The following is a 14146-nucleotide window of genomic DNA, read 5'->3' on the forward strand; positions in this document are numbered from 1 at the left end:
CAGAGCAGAGATCTCAGCAGGGTACTGGTGGAGCTCAATGACATGATGTTGTGTGAAGTAGCCAATCCTTGCGGCAGGGTGTCGGGTGATCTTCCCTCTGGTGGGTGCTAGCACTAGCTCTCCGAAGAGGGCCTCTACAAAAATTGCCTTCCGACTATAATCCGTCCCCATGCAAGGTGGTGTCAATGAATAAACAGCGTCGAAAACCTCAATACCCCAGACTTGCGGGAGCGACCTCCAGGTAACCATGCATGTAGATCGAAGATATCATAAGAATCGACTTCTACGCTATGCAATATGATATAATACGTATGGGCAGGCAATAGGCGGGGGCGAGTCGATGAGGTAGTCATAGATTACCGAGATGAGGTCTAGGTGTCTGGGCGCCAAGGGTGCTTCCCGAGAACGTCATGTGATCCCCGGAGTCCGCCAGACTCCGGCAGACTCGCCGGACTCAACAGTCTCGATATTTTGCGACTCTTGGGGAACGATCACGTGCCCGTGTCCGCCAGAACCTTCCTCCGCGGTCCAGCATCAAAAATGTGCCTATCCCCTGAACCATTCATGATTTCAGACACATATCTCATCCCGAAGTATCTGCACAACATACATACACGCATACGGGACGGCGTGTACTCGTGCACCATCGACGGCATGGACGGCAAGGCGTCCTATGCCACCCTTGCTCCTGCTTTCTTCACAATAGCTGGAATCATCGTCGAATCCGACCATTGCACATGCATTCCGATTCAAACGCAGGAGCAATGCGCTGAGATACCTCCAACCATGGATGTCGACGATCATCAGTGAACTTACTTCTTGGCCTGGCGGGAGCTCAAAGCAAGCACCGGCAACCTACCGGCCCTCGTGAAGCGTGTCGTGATGTTATAAATGCTTGTAGAAGCACCTTCACATCGTTCCACACTCAGGCTCTCGTTGCACAGGTCACCATGGAACATTCGGCGCAAAGTCTTCTGGACCGGACCCACAACGAATACTGAGCCAGCAACACCAGCGTCGGCAGCTGTGCACAACTTCCGGGTGAACGTTGACAATAAGTGTCCATCTTGTTGGATAACGTCTACACTGCATTTCCGCTGAACACTGACAGTCGTCTTCGCTACGCAGGTAGTCGTAGTCTTTGTACTTACGTAAATCAACCTCATCGTCCACGTAAATAGTATCCGAGATAATCCAGCCAGACCAAAACCGTAGGAGTGAAATCCGCTCAACAGCGCGTATACACGAGCGCCCAAATCTACTTGATCCTGTTGAGCTGTTGGGAAAATAGGATCAGCACAGGGCGCATCAGAGATGAAAGAGCCTGCTCACCCTCTGGGTGTTCGTGAACAGATGCTGGTCGAGACCATCCGTCTTCTGGGTGATACGAGTGATGCGATCGTTCTGCGTATCCAGTTCGGATCCCATCGCAGTGCCCAACGCCTTGAGCCTCTTGGTCACGTCCATGATTTCATCCAAATTATCGTCGAGCTCGTCCTCCAGCGCATCATCGTCCTCATCCGCCTCGAACTGGTACCTCTTGCGCTGCTCCTTGCGCTGCTGGAGCTGTGTTGCGGTGCGGAAGCGGCCGCTGCCGCCAGCGATGCCCTCGTCATCGCCGCGCACGCCGTAGGTGGCCGCGCGGCCGAGGCGGTCCTGGGTGTCGCGGATGTCGCGCATCGCCTCCTCGCGGTTCGCACGCTCCTCGTCGTACCGCGCCTGGATCTTCGCCTCCTGCGCCGCGCGCTTCGCGTCCTTGTTGAACGTGATGACCGGGCGGAAGATCGACCGGTTGAGCTGCTTCAGCTCGTCGGTCTTGTCCGCCGCGCGCAGCGAGTAGCCCTTCGAGACGTCCAGGTGCCGCTCGGTGTCAGCGAGTTTCTCTACCCGCGGTGGTCAGCATCGCCTACGCCCTTGATCGTGATCAGCACGAGCGGGATAAGACGACGTACCGGACTGAGACCCGAGCTTGGAGACCGTGTTGCGGGCGGTCTCCTCAGCCTCGCGCGCAAGGCGCAGAGCATTACGTGTCGAGTTGACACTGTCCTGCTTGAGGAAGCGCATGTCCTGCTTGATCCCCTCCACATCCTCCTCGTTCTCCTCGCCGGGAGGCGGCGTCCCGCGCCGTGGCGCACCCCCGGTGGGGCCGTCATTGAAGAAGCGTCCAGAGCCCTGCTGTGGAGGTTTGTAGCCTGAGAAGAGCTCGTTCCGATCCTGGTTGATGTCGCCCCGACCGCGTGAGTAGGGATCGCCTACGGCGTTCTGGCGCACGTAGCGGTCACCACCGTAGTTGTTCTGGGGAGGAGGGGTACCAGACGGAGTGGAGTTGTAAGGATCGCCATCGCGACTAGCAACGTAAGTGGAGGAGGTCGAGCGAGAGAAGTTGCTGGGCGGGCGGGAAGATGTGCTGTTGCCGCGCGAGCCGAGGAGCTCGTTGCGCTTGGACTCCTCCGACTGGACGGGTGGAATCAAAGTCTTCTCTGATTTACGCCAAAATGCCATTGTAAATGTTCAGGAGGACGAGAGAGAAGGAAAGAAGATATAATGAGAGCTCTAGAGATGAGGGAGACGATGGGCGGTGGTAAGGAGAGGTTGCTGTGCGCGACTACCACAGCTTCACTTTTGTAGCAGACACCCGTCACGTGTACTCGCGTCTCAACCTGACAAGATTCCGCCGAAACCACGATCAGAGCCTTCTGGAGCGTAACAGGCATCGCAAACTTTGCACGAGGCGCAGTAGAACAGAAGAAGACCGCAGTTGCAGGCAAGGATGAGGTAAAATGAATGATAGGGATACAACACATGCACAGGAGATCACGTCTTGCCTCGTCCCCGCTTGCCCTCCGCTAGCTCCTTGCTCTTCTTCCCTACGACCGTGACGCCCTTCCCACTCTTGACTAGTGTCTTGAGCGCTGCCTCCTTCTGACGCTTTACGTCCCCGACTCCTCTCGGCCGTCCGAAGTTCTGCACACTCTTCTCGATAGCGTCGCGCGCCTTCTTATTTGCCTTTTTCTGCTTATTCCGCAGGGCCCTCTTCTCCGTCGGCGTCAGCTCACTGCGTGCACGCAGATCAGTTGAAGCGGGGGCGTAGACCTCTTCGGGGGCAAGCATTGTAGATGTCGCCTTAGTGGTCGGAAGTGCGGACTCCAAGGTGGCAGCGGCGACGTTCGAAACACTCGTGATAGTTGCCTTGGGCTACGAGTAGTGTCAGTCATCACGACCTAGCACGTCAGGAAGAAACAACTTACAGCCTTGGGAGTGAAGTGTGCGTTGCAGAGAGCGTCGAGCTTGCCACATATGTTCTCCCACAACTTCTCAATCTCCTGATGCTCCTTCTTCAACTTTCCATCGCGATCTTCACCGGCGACGCCGCCAGATTGAGCTGCGGCGTACTCGTCCTCGTAGATCTCGGCTAGGGATTGCTTGGACTTGCTATCCTGCAGCTCGAAGAAGCGTGAAGGGAGGAAAGGTTTGTCGTCCACAGGCCGTTTCCGCACAACATCGTCGAATTGGGTTTCGAGGATGCGCGCCTTGATGCGCTCCTCGAGGCTGTGGACGACCTCCTCTGTGATGACTGGGACGGACTTCATGATGCGCTCAAATTCCAAGTCCTCCTCGAGTAACGAGTTCTGAGGTCGCGATCGGGAGGTCGCCTCACCCATGAGTGTCCAGTCCTTCTTGCCGACGTTCTCTGCCTCCAAAGCTGCAATTTCTTCTCGTAGAGCAGCCATGCGCTTTTCATATGTGGAGAGACCTGACCGCGTACAGAATATAAGCACATTCATTGACCTCGCATAGACAAGCTGGACGCACCTTCTTGAGAATGTTCCTCCTCATCGGCGAAGAGGTCGTCTTTCAGTCGTTCCATGGTCGCAAAACCTTGCTCGCCCTCATCTTCCATCGAGGCATCCTCTGCAGTGTCCTCTTCATCATACTCGTCCTCACCAATGCCTGCCATCGCCTCGTCCTCGTCAAGCTCGACTCCCTCCTCATCTTCATAGTCTCCATCTTCATCCTCATCCTCTTCTTCCTCGTAGTACATCGTGTTGACGGGAAGGTTCTTCCCCTTTGCCTTGATCTTCTTCACCCTCACCTCCTCGTGGAAGCGCACCTTACTGGTGGACGGGAGGTCAACAGCTGGCTTTGCCTCCCTCTTCGCTTTCGGTGCCCTAGTACGGGCTGGGGGTTCGAAGAAGTCCTTGTAGAACAGTTCTGCAGCAACGCGTGCTTGGTTAAGTGCCGTAGCAGTGACAAGCGTTTTCCAGAAGACATACCGCCCCCACCCTCCAGATCCTCCTCGTCGAACGCCTCGGGGTCGTCCACGGAGGCGAAGTAATCGACCTCTTCGTCGGCGTCCTCCTCGTCCTCTTCATCGTCTTTACTGAGTCGGCCTCTGGAAGAACTCTTGGACTCCGCTGCCTCGATCTCCGCATTGAACGCAGCGAGATCGAAGAACCCGTCGTCGAGTGTAGGATGTCCTCCACCTTTGGACTTGAACTTGATTGTCCGCTTCTCGCCGTTGAGGAACGAGGGCTCGTCAACCTCCAGCTCGTCCTCTTCGTCCTCATCCGACGCGTCATGCAGCTCCTCCACGTCCTCGCCGAGTTCCGCCTCCTCGCCATCCTCCTCTTCATCTTCGCTCTCCTCTTCCTCCTCTTCTGACTCGTCCTCATTGGAATCATCTTCGTCATCTTCATCCAGCTCCATGCCCTCCAAGTCCGCCGGGTCGAAGCCTCCGTCGAGGAGGGCTTGCCGCATCTCCTTTAGCCGCAGCTCCTTGTCGTCCATACCGTTCTCACTCCCTTCCTCCCCGTCCTCTCCTTCTTGTGCAGGTCCATCAAGGGCGTAGTTCAAAACGTCGCAGACGGTCTGCGTGCGAAGCTCGAGCTCAGCCCATATCTGCTCGTCGCTCATGCCTTCTACGAGGAGTTCAGCGAGCGGGGTATCCTTCAGGAGGGGGATGTTGGATTCGGGAGCAGGAGATGGACTGGGCCCACGTTTCCGCTTTCGACTGCCGTTGGCATTGGCGGTCTGCGAACGTGTTTGGGGTGCATGACTCGGGGAGATGGAGGTAAGGAGATCGTTCACTTTGCTGCTCGCTTCCTTTTCAGTAGCGAGAGCTATATGGGATCCCTTATAAATGAAATATTGAAAGTTAACAGACGGCAAAACATACCGAGGTCATAGATGAATTTTGTTGCTGCGAGAGCAGCCTTCCGGAGGTCCTCACTGCCGGTGGCTAGTGCTTCAGGTCTCTCGCCGATGAGTTTGGACAAGTTCTCGAGCTCAGAAGGGAGGGAAAGATCCTCAGAAGCTATAGCAGTGCTATTCATCTCCTTCTCCACAGTCATAGCGTTTCACTGAGAGAGAAGGGGGGCCAGAAGGTATGTCCAAGACCATCAAAGGTTTGGCACAAGAGCGTTAACTCAGTCAAGCGCTCAATAATTTTGGGCCCGCAATTGAGCGCGCTGTTTGGCTTTGTTGATCGACGGCCCCATCCTACTAAGACGCTCCTGGTTAAGAGTCAATGCAGCAACACTATTTCTCAATTCAATTCCCGGTAGTCAATATACTCCTTTACATGCCAATCTATTCAGAAAACGGCATAGTCCTGGACGTCCTCGGACCTCAGGCCTTCTGAGCTGCCTTAAGCGCCGCGTCTATCACCTCTCCGACGCCCAACACAACCTCTTCCTGGAGAGTTGGTCCGACAAGCTGGATTCCCACGGGGAGGCCCTTGTATGCCTCCGGATCATCTGTAAGACGTTCAACGCTGTGCTTGTCGTACGCTGGTTGTCACCCTGGGTACTCACACATATTATAGACCACTTCGTCTTCTTCGCTCCAGAACGACTCCCGAGTGGGTTTGGTGTCCATAGCCGGATCCACCTTGGTCACCGGGATGATCAAACTGGGATAGTCCGCTGTGTTCCAGATGATCGTATATATGGACGACCTAGTAATTCTTATGAGCACCACGCATCATGCTCAACCCAGCTTGTGTACACACCTCGTCTGTCCATGAGGAACAGCCGCATACGGAGCGACGGGGCAAATCAGTGCATCGATGGGGCGTCCGGTGCCGGTCTGGGACACAGTCGCTTGCCATCGGTCAAGGAGTGCCTTCCGTAGTTCCTTCCTCTCCTTGTTCAGCTGCCATACCTTGTATGCGCTTAGCGGCGAGCGAGGAATGCGGAATGCAGGAACATCACTAGGGTCGGCGCTCGGGTCCATCGAGTTGATGATTGGCTCTCCAGTGGTCAGACATGAGTTGTAATCTTCGCTGCCGTCGGCGAGGAAGGAAGAGCGCTGATAAAGAAGTCAGGTCTACAAGGCACCATCTCCAAGTAATTGACGAGTTCGCGTACCGCGACGGCAACGTACTCAGCGTGTCTCAAAGACTGCCATTCTATGACTGGAAGGAACACTCAGGATGATGAAGGGTTTATAGCGGCTTGTGCAATACCCACAGCTGTGTCCGGCAGCCTCAAGTGCTCTCTTAGTCATCTCTAGGGCTCGCTGAATAGGGGGATGAGGCTTGACCGAGCCTTCATCCCACATAATGCCGAAGCACAACTTCTTTCCTTCACCGCGTGCCTTGAGAGAATAGTCGTCTTGTTGCCAAGGCTTAGGTACCGTATTGGGACAGTAACTCCATGGCTCTTGTTCTATGATGCTGCGAACGAGGGTCGTGATGCCGGAGAGAGACGTGCTCAAAGGTCCGAAGGCGGTAGGAACGGATTCTTGCCCGTCCAGGGAGTTGACGACGCCATATGTTGGAAGACGGTGGCTCGAAGGCTTGAACCCGTACAGCCCACAAAAGTGGGCAGGGACTCGTATGGAGCTATGCGGAGGAAGTGAACGATGAGCGACATCAGTATAACAGCATGTCCTGCACGGTGACTCACCCCCCGATGTCGGAACCTATGCCGAGAATGCTTCCGTGCATAGCGATCAACGCACTCTCACCACCCGAGGAGCCTCCAGGGGTAAAACGACGGTTGTACGGATTGAGCGTACGTCCGAAGACGTTGTTGTAGGTTTCACCCCACTAAGATGGATATCAGGACACTTATCAGCGGTTATGCCACATGCTTTAGGTCCATACCATGATCGTCTGCGGCAAATTCGTTCTCACGTATGGGATGGCGCCAGCTTTGAGGAGGAGTTTGACCAGAACGGCGTCGTCTTCGGCATACTTTCCAACCCAGGCCGCATATCCTGTGCATGAACAGGTTGAGCATATCCTATAAGACAAGGCATCTGCGATGCAAGAGCATACCCATGGTAGTCTCGAGCCCCTTTATTGGAATTTGGTCTTTCAGAGAAACGGGCAAGCCATGTAGAGGGCCCTTCACTTTCCCGTGCTCCTTCAGATAAGCGTCGAGTTCTGCGGCCCATTGCAAAGCCTTTTCAACATAAATCTCTGTAAGACAATTTACCTGCATGAATGCGTATCCGTGAGCTCGACGTACATCCTATTGTGAATGTCAGATCTACCGACCACTTGATGGGCGATAATGGCTCGCTTATAGAACGCTGTGGTGACCTCGACAGCGGAATACTCCGCACTGGCCAACCGGCCGAGGAGCTCTGTGACCTCAGATGCGCCAGTAATTTCCAGTTCCCGTTGCGTGAGCAGCCCGCATGTCTGGGGAATGTCGATAACGTTTGTAGTGTCCTCCGGGACGGAAGGTATCAACCATTCCTTCGGGATGGACGCCTTCTGCCGCGCCCGCTTGTCTGCGACTTGGTCCTGCCAATGAGTGAGCCTTACTGCTTCTGTAGTCATGGCCGCTCCGACTGTTGGTGAGGTTATACGTATACGTCCCAGGAATGAGGTGTAAGGGATGTGCAATAGAGAATACACAAGCAGGTACCAAGGTTCCCCGAGCAGGAGCTACATAGCTTAGTCACAGTGCAGCGTTGACTCGTTGCGAACCAATCCCGTGGTCTCACGTTCGGAATATAATCGATCATGAGTACGTCTAGCGAAAATGTAGAACGTGTCCGAGTTGCCGGCGGAGTGCCGTTGACCGGTTGAGCTAGTTGCAGTGACCGGCGGTCGGCACCATTCCGGAGGGCAGTTTATGTCCGGTGAACTATGTTCACGCTCGTAGGATTGTTGACAGCGAAGGCCGAATGTCCTGTGAACGTAAGTCCTTATAGTAGCAGCGAGTGCGAACAAGAAAAGACAAGGCTAGAGCCCGACGGCCCGCCCGTTCAGCGCAATAAGCGCCCGCACCGGCCCGTTTTGGGAACAATGGGAGCGCGAGCACCCTCGTTACTCGACTGGCAGTTGTTCTTTGTCGACGTGCGCTCCATTTCTCCCCGTCCTTGTCCTGTTATTGTTCTCTGTAATTCATGTAGACTGCTTCTTAGCATGGCTCCAGCATCGCCCTGTGCAGACTCACAAGCGAACCGATACTTAAGACCTCGAGAGCTGTCAAGCTTTCTGCATTGCTCCTCAGTCAACGACTCCGGACGCCTACTACTCAACCTTCTCTGCCGGCAGGGTTTACGCTCTTTACTACAGACGGTTCTACCTCCTTTGAAGACTTTCGAACGACATCATAACGCGCAAGCTCCCTCATAGACTCATTCACCATGATCGCTGGACTGTCTAAAGCCTTCCACCTCTACCTCGCGCCTCTGCTTTCTCTGACGGCATTCATCCTGATCTTGTTCTCGTACTTGGCGCCAGTCCTCCTCTTCCCGTCCCAGGTCTCACTGTTGACCGTATCTCCGTCCACGGCCTTGACACAGTCGAAGTCGAGCGATGGAGTCGATGGGCCGTCGATCTTTCTCGGTGCTCTAGGTATGTAGCAGTAATGCTCTCCCTACAACCCCTCTGGCCAATTCGATGACAAATTCTATAGGGTCATGTTCCCGTGCTAAGAACGATGCACCTGTGACCTGCACCACTCCCACTGTCTCGCCAACCTATGGTGCGTCTCTGGAGCATGGTAAACCAAGCGAACGGTCACTGACATAGACTCAGATCTTTCGGTATTGCCCAGCGCTGCCCCCGACTTGCTGACCGCACCAACGGCGACGACGCCCGCATTCATCGCCGTCTCGCTTGCGTTCACCGTCATCTTCTTCATCCTCTTCACCATGACTTCTTTCCGCGGCAAGATGGGCAAGTTCGGTAACGCCCTTGACAAGCCCGGGGTCCAGCGTGCGACCGCTTGGATCGGGCTCCTCGGTTTTCTCATTGGTGAGTACTGTGCGGTCGCGAAATGACTCGTCGTGTCCTAACACGAGCGTAGGCATTACTTCGTTCCTGGTCATCCGGATGTGGTTCGGAAAGGCGGTTGAGGATTTCAACCGCGGAATTGCTGAGGCCGGTTCAAGCGGCCCTCAACTGATCGCATCGACGACCAACGGTTTCGTCAGTGAGTCAACGTCATTTCCAATGTCTCACCAAAGTCTTGATTGTTGACGATGACATGCCAGTGGTCTGGGTAGGATTTGCCTTCTACGCTGTCCCTGTGGTGTGCTCCCTTGCCAAGCTCCATGTTGCGGCGGGCAAGGCATGAGTGTTCACGACATGAGTACTACTGTGCGAATCACGACCGTCGAACATTTCTTGGAGCTGCTGGTGCAGCTCGCATCTATAGCTGTATTGTTGCACATGGACCATTGGACACTTGGGACTGTATCGTTAGCTGTAGTGTATACCCCGTACTAATGGGATCCTAATTGCTTCTGAATATGTTCCTGGCCACTAGAAGTGGCCTAGGACTCAACTAATTTCAAGTCCCGGAGGGGGGGTGCCAGCTGGCAGGGAAAGTGTTTCAGATAGACGTTTGACCAGGAACTTCCACACTCCAGTGATCTTTTCGGCAATATGTTTGACTGTTGCGGCACTGTGTGATCCTTTATGGTGGTTGGTCACCAATATCCCCACTTGTGGGCCTTCTGGATATCTGTCAGCTTGCTTCTATACTTCTATGCAGCTATCGGCACCGATAGGACATCTGACCGCGGCGGGGCGGAGGGATGTTGACTGGCCAAATCTAGATGTGCTCGGGTCGGTCTCATTGGAACGTACTGGTCTATGTAACATGAAAGGACGAAGCGCGGGGTAACGCGCGCAACTTGACCGTGCAGCGCTATATTCCATCTCCCAGTCGTGGCCAGGACCGCCCGGAGGGCCATACACCATTGCAACTTCATTCACGATTTTCGCGAGTTGCTTCTACGATGCTGCTGTAAAAGGGAAGTGTCCGACGGTATGGTCTGGATCTAAGTCACGGTAGCAAGGTCGACGCGGACGTCAGGCGCGCGTCAATGTTCGCTCCGCCAACGCGTTTTGTTTGCGGCTTGACTTGTAGTGACTCGTAACATGTAACAATGGACCCACGATTGCAATTGGCCTCATCCTTGTCTACGCCTGTGCTGGCGCGTTCCTACATCTGTCACAACGGCCATGTTCTCTCAAGCAACCCAGGTTTCTCCGGCCGCTTCTTGCTTCGAGCAGCCATCTGGTTCCATACCCGGGAGATATCGATGGTATTTCCCCGCCTGTTCATGTGCCCTAAAGTCTCGCTGACAGTCACGAATCAAAGTTCCGACTTCTCTCGCGGGAGCTGCAGTTTCAGGTCGCAACGTCGGCTCTCGTGTGCCTGATTGAGACATACCTGGGTGTGGTGAGAGCAAAACCAAGTCATCTGCGCGTGAAGAACGGCGCACCATGTATGCGTGGTTGAATGGGGTGAGCGTGGTCTCAGAGGCTGAGCGGATGATTCTAATTGAAAACCCTGCAGGTCGACATTTTGGGATGTACGGAAGAAGCCTGATGATCCACGCGAGTCAGTGCTTCCTCTCCGCTTCGCCGTCCCAGTATGGCTCGCCGCCAATTTAAGCCGCGTCTGCTCCTCAGGTATAAGAGACATGAGCAGGACCGACAGATTTCTCCAGACCCTCGCGATATTTCCTCCTTCGACAAGCATGTTCGGTGCTCACAGTGGACGTGTCTCGCGCATGCTGCTACCCCTTATCGGCACGGCTTTCGTCTTGTCGGTGTCGGATGCTTCCGTAGTACCGAAAGCCCACGCGACCTCCGACACGAGCAAGGCTGCGCTCGACGACATACAGACTGTCACCGAACGCAGGTTTGCTACCATCGTCGGTGCGACGACTGGTGCCTCTTCGATCTCCACGTGGTCAGTATGCTCATCTTATCGTTAAGTATACCTGCGCATTTACCGACTGTCATAAATTACGATAGGCTGTCGACTCTACAAGCTAACGGGACGTGGCCGGATGTGGACTACACCGCCGGCTGTGATGCGCCTACCGCGAACTGGAAGGCTGCGACCCATTGGTCGCGAATTCGTAGGCATATGATCTCCATGAGGAGAAACTTGACGCTCACCTTCTGCGTTGGCATTGCGCACAGTCACATTTTCGTCTGCCTGGCATGGTGGCTTCAAGAATGCAGCACAATGGGTACAGAGCGACCAGGTCCGAGACGCCATCTCCTCCGCGATGGGATTCTGGTTTTCCAACGATTTTACAAACCCGTCCTGCCTTGACTCTGGAGGCGATGCTGCATGCCCGTGCGGAACGCCAGGCCTCTGGAATACCAATTGGTTCTCGAACGTGAGTAATCAGCAATCCACGTCCAAGCCCCCATAGAGTCATACTTATCCTTATGTGCAGGTAATCGACGTCCCGACTTTCGTTGGAGAGGTGTGCCTGCTTCTGGGCGACTCATTGTCTGCCTCGGAATTGGGAAGTTGCACGGAGATGACCGGCCGTAGCTACGCCACATTCACCACAGGTATCAACGGTGTCAGCGCCATCACAGGCGCAAACCTCCAGGATATCGCTAGCATCGGCATCGATGAGGGGCTGCTCACTGCGAATGCAAGCCTCGTTGCTGACGCTTTCAGCCGCGTGCATGCCGATGCTGTTATCCAGAACGTTACCAAGGCCGACGGCATCCGAGCCGACGGGTCGTTCGGACAACACACCGGTATCATATACAATGGCAATTACGGGAAAGACTAGTAAGTGGCTTCTAACACAGCAGTGGGACCGACTCAAAGTGACTCTAATCTGTGCAGTGAGAACGACCTCTTTGAATTTGAGATCGAGGCTGCGGGTACACAATTCCAAGCGGGTCCTGACACTCAGACAGCTTTGGAGACGTTGGTTGACGGTGATCAGTGGATGGTATTCCGGAACATCTTCACCAATGTCCTGCATTGGGACTTCGTGAGTTTGTTTACCTGCTCGGCTGTGACGTTAATTGAAGCGACCATATCAGAGTGTCTTAGGAAGGCTTTTGACCGATCCCGTCTCCGCTAAGCAGTAAGGAGCTACACTTTTCGCAACTTGTTTACTCTGACCTTTTGCCGCAGTGCGGACTCCAGCATCAACACGAACCTGACTCAGCTGCAGGTCATCGGGCAAATCTGGAACTCAGACACCGTCTTGGACGTGTTCAACAACCTCTCTCTGAACACGACCACAGCAAACTCAGGTAATTTGGTCGGCAGTCGTGTCTTTTACGCTAATGATTACTTTGTGAGTCAATCCATTGCCTTTCGAGCAGTCAAGGTTCTCATGCTGTGTGGCCTCTACTAGGTCCAACGTGGCCCTGGCTATGTCACGACCTTGCGAATGTACTCCACGCGGACACAGAACACCGAATGCACGGACGAGGCCAACCCCTTTGGCTTTCACCTCGCGGATGGCACCGTCTACACCCATATCAACGGCGACGAGTATGAAGATATAGTCGCAGCGTGGGATTGGAACCTCATTCCGGGCATCACCGTCGACTATGGGGCGACTGCGCTCACCTGCGATATGACGCGTAAGACGGGTACGCAGACTTTCGTCGGCGGAGCCTCCGATGGTCTTGTGGCCGCGGTGGCTATGCGCTACGAGACCCCGATCTCAAAGAGCTTGAATTGGCGCAAGACGTGGTTCTTCCTCGAGGACGACGTCCAATTCGTGATGGTTGCCCGCATAACCTCGAGCACTACCGCTCCCGTCCTCTCCGTCCTCGATCAGCGCAAGGCTACCGGCGACGTGCTAGTGAATGGCGCCACTGCCACGAGCGGGAACTTCTCAAACCCGAGTACTCTTTGGCACGGTGGCGTCGGGTATGTGTTCAACGTTACCGACCCCGTCACGCTGTCTGTCGATGTCTCTACCAAGACGGGGGACTGGTCCACAATCGGCTCATCCACGGAGCCTCCCGTCACCGTTGACATGTTCACGGCTTACCTCACACATAACGATATCACTGCCGACATCTCCTACCTCGTCTACCCTGCTACCACTTCCGATAGCTTTGCGACCAAGGCCGCTGCAACGGAGGTCCATGTGATCCGGAACGATGGCTCCATCTCTGCCTTGGTCGACATCGCACACAAGACGGCATATGGAGTCTTCTGGGACGCCGGCAAGTTCGCGATCCCGGCCTTGTCGTCTGGAGGAGCACCAATCACTGTGCAGTCGAGTGGAACCTCAAACATCATCCTGCACATGGACACCTGGACGGTGACCGTGGCAGACCCGACTCAGCTGTTGACCACTCTCACACTCAACTTCACCCTGGGCTCGGGGACGGCGCCGGCTGGGTGGGGTTCGTCCAAGACGAAGGCCGTGCAGTTCGCACTGCCCTCTGGTGGGATTGCGGGCAGTAGCTTGACGCAGACTCTTCCGTCTTAAATTGGTCCCTTCTTCCATGGTGCTCCCTTGGTGAGTAGCACTTGCGCATATTATGAGCATTAGCTGATTAGCCCATAGCTTTAGTTGGTACTCAGATCTATGTTTTGGGCTCAGCGCGGAATTGTAATTCTATTGACGTCACTATCTGTTGGTTGTTTTGGAGCTTTGCGACTGTTGATCGCGCGATACAAATCATTTGTGCGTGCCGTGTATGTGATTGGACCGCTTCTCCTTAGCGCTCTGGACTTCGTTCGCGGAACTGTACTGTCACGAGCTGTGACATTAGCGGCTACTAGATCATCCTGTGCAGGCCGACATTTGAGATCACGGCTTGGCGTTTGAACTTTGGTGACAAGTACTCGAGCTTCACATCCAAGGAAAATGGGTGGGAGTCTCGTTGGGTGAGCTATCCAGTTAGCCTTGAGTACTTGGACTGATGAAAGGAAGGTAC

The 14146-nt window shown here is 54.6% G+C and overlaps 5 protein-coding genes across 5 annotated transcripts; 2 read left to right on the forward strand and 3 right to left on the reverse strand.

Moving 5' to 3' along the window:
- Positions 1–1041: 1041 nt before the first annotated feature.
- On the reverse strand, positions 1042–2576 carry DICSQDRAFT_151116 (uncharacterized protein). The gene is made up of 3 exons (XM_007360119.1): positions 1953–2576; positions 1333–1883; positions 1042–1276 (listed from the first exon to the last, which is right to left on the reverse strand). The coding sequence occupies exons 1-3, from the start codon at positions 2500–2502 to the stop codon at positions 1259–1261; spliced, it is 1119 nt and encodes a 372-aa protein (XP_007360181.1). The 5' UTR covers positions 2503–2576; the 3' UTR covers positions 1042–1258.
- Positions 2577–2814: 238 nt separating this feature from the next.
- On the reverse strand, positions 2815–5333 carry DICSQDRAFT_47994 (Mpp10 protein; the record flags this gene model as incomplete). The annotated part of the gene is made up of 5 exons (XM_007359871.1): positions 2815–3195; positions 3249–3754; positions 3814–4227; positions 4275–5120; positions 5177–5333. The coding sequence occupies 5 exons, from the start codon at positions 5331–5333 to the stop codon at positions 2815–2817; spliced, it is 2304 nt and encodes a 767-aa protein (XP_007359933.1).
- A 224-nt stretch (positions 5334–5557) lies between these two features.
- DICSQDRAFT_158427 (general amidase) lies at positions 5558–8053 on the reverse strand. Its single transcript, XM_007360120.1, has 9 exons — positions 7505–8053; positions 7283–7442; positions 7109–7221; positions 6909–7051; positions 6471–6844; positions 6369–6415; positions 6011–6309; positions 5814–5956; positions 5558–5756 (listed from the first exon to the last, which is right to left on the reverse strand). The coding sequence occupies exons 1-9, from the start codon at positions 7790–7792 to the stop codon at positions 5629–5631; spliced, it is 1695 nt and encodes a 564-aa protein (XP_007360182.1). The 5' UTR covers positions 7793–8053; the 3' UTR covers positions 5558–5628.
- Positions 8054–8361: 308 nt separating this feature from the next.
- DICSQDRAFT_95295 (uncharacterized protein) lies at positions 8362–9711 on the forward strand. Its single transcript, XM_007360121.1, has 5 exons — positions 8362–8818; positions 8880–8948; positions 9002–9220; positions 9273–9398; positions 9460–9711. The coding sequence occupies exons 1-5, from the start codon at positions 8608–8610 to the stop codon at positions 9540–9542; spliced, it is 708 nt and encodes a 235-aa protein (XP_007360183.1). The 5' UTR covers positions 8362–8607; the 3' UTR covers positions 9543–9711.
- A 1278-nt stretch (positions 9712–10989) lies between these two features.
- Positions 10990–13695, forward strand: DICSQDRAFT_95298 (polysaccharide lyase family 8 protein; the record flags this gene model as incomplete). The annotated part of the gene is made up of 8 exons (XM_007360122.1): positions 10990–11171; positions 11237–11343; positions 11408–11610; positions 11671–12020; positions 12078–12228; positions 12281–12324; positions 12375–12540; positions 12601–13695. The coding sequence occupies 8 exons, from the start codon at positions 10990–10992 to the stop codon at positions 13693–13695; spliced, it is 2298 nt and encodes a 765-aa protein (XP_007360184.1).
- Between the last annotated feature and the right edge of the window lie 451 nt (positions 13696–14146).

Source organism: Dichomitus squalens (assembly GCF_000275845.1).
Source record: "Dichomitus squalens LYAD-421 SS1 unplaced genomic scaffold DICSQscaffold_1, whole genome shotgun sequence".
NCBI classification, from domain to species: Eukaryota; Fungi; Basidiomycota; class Agaricomycetes; order Polyporales; family Polyporaceae; genus Dichomitus; species Dichomitus squalens.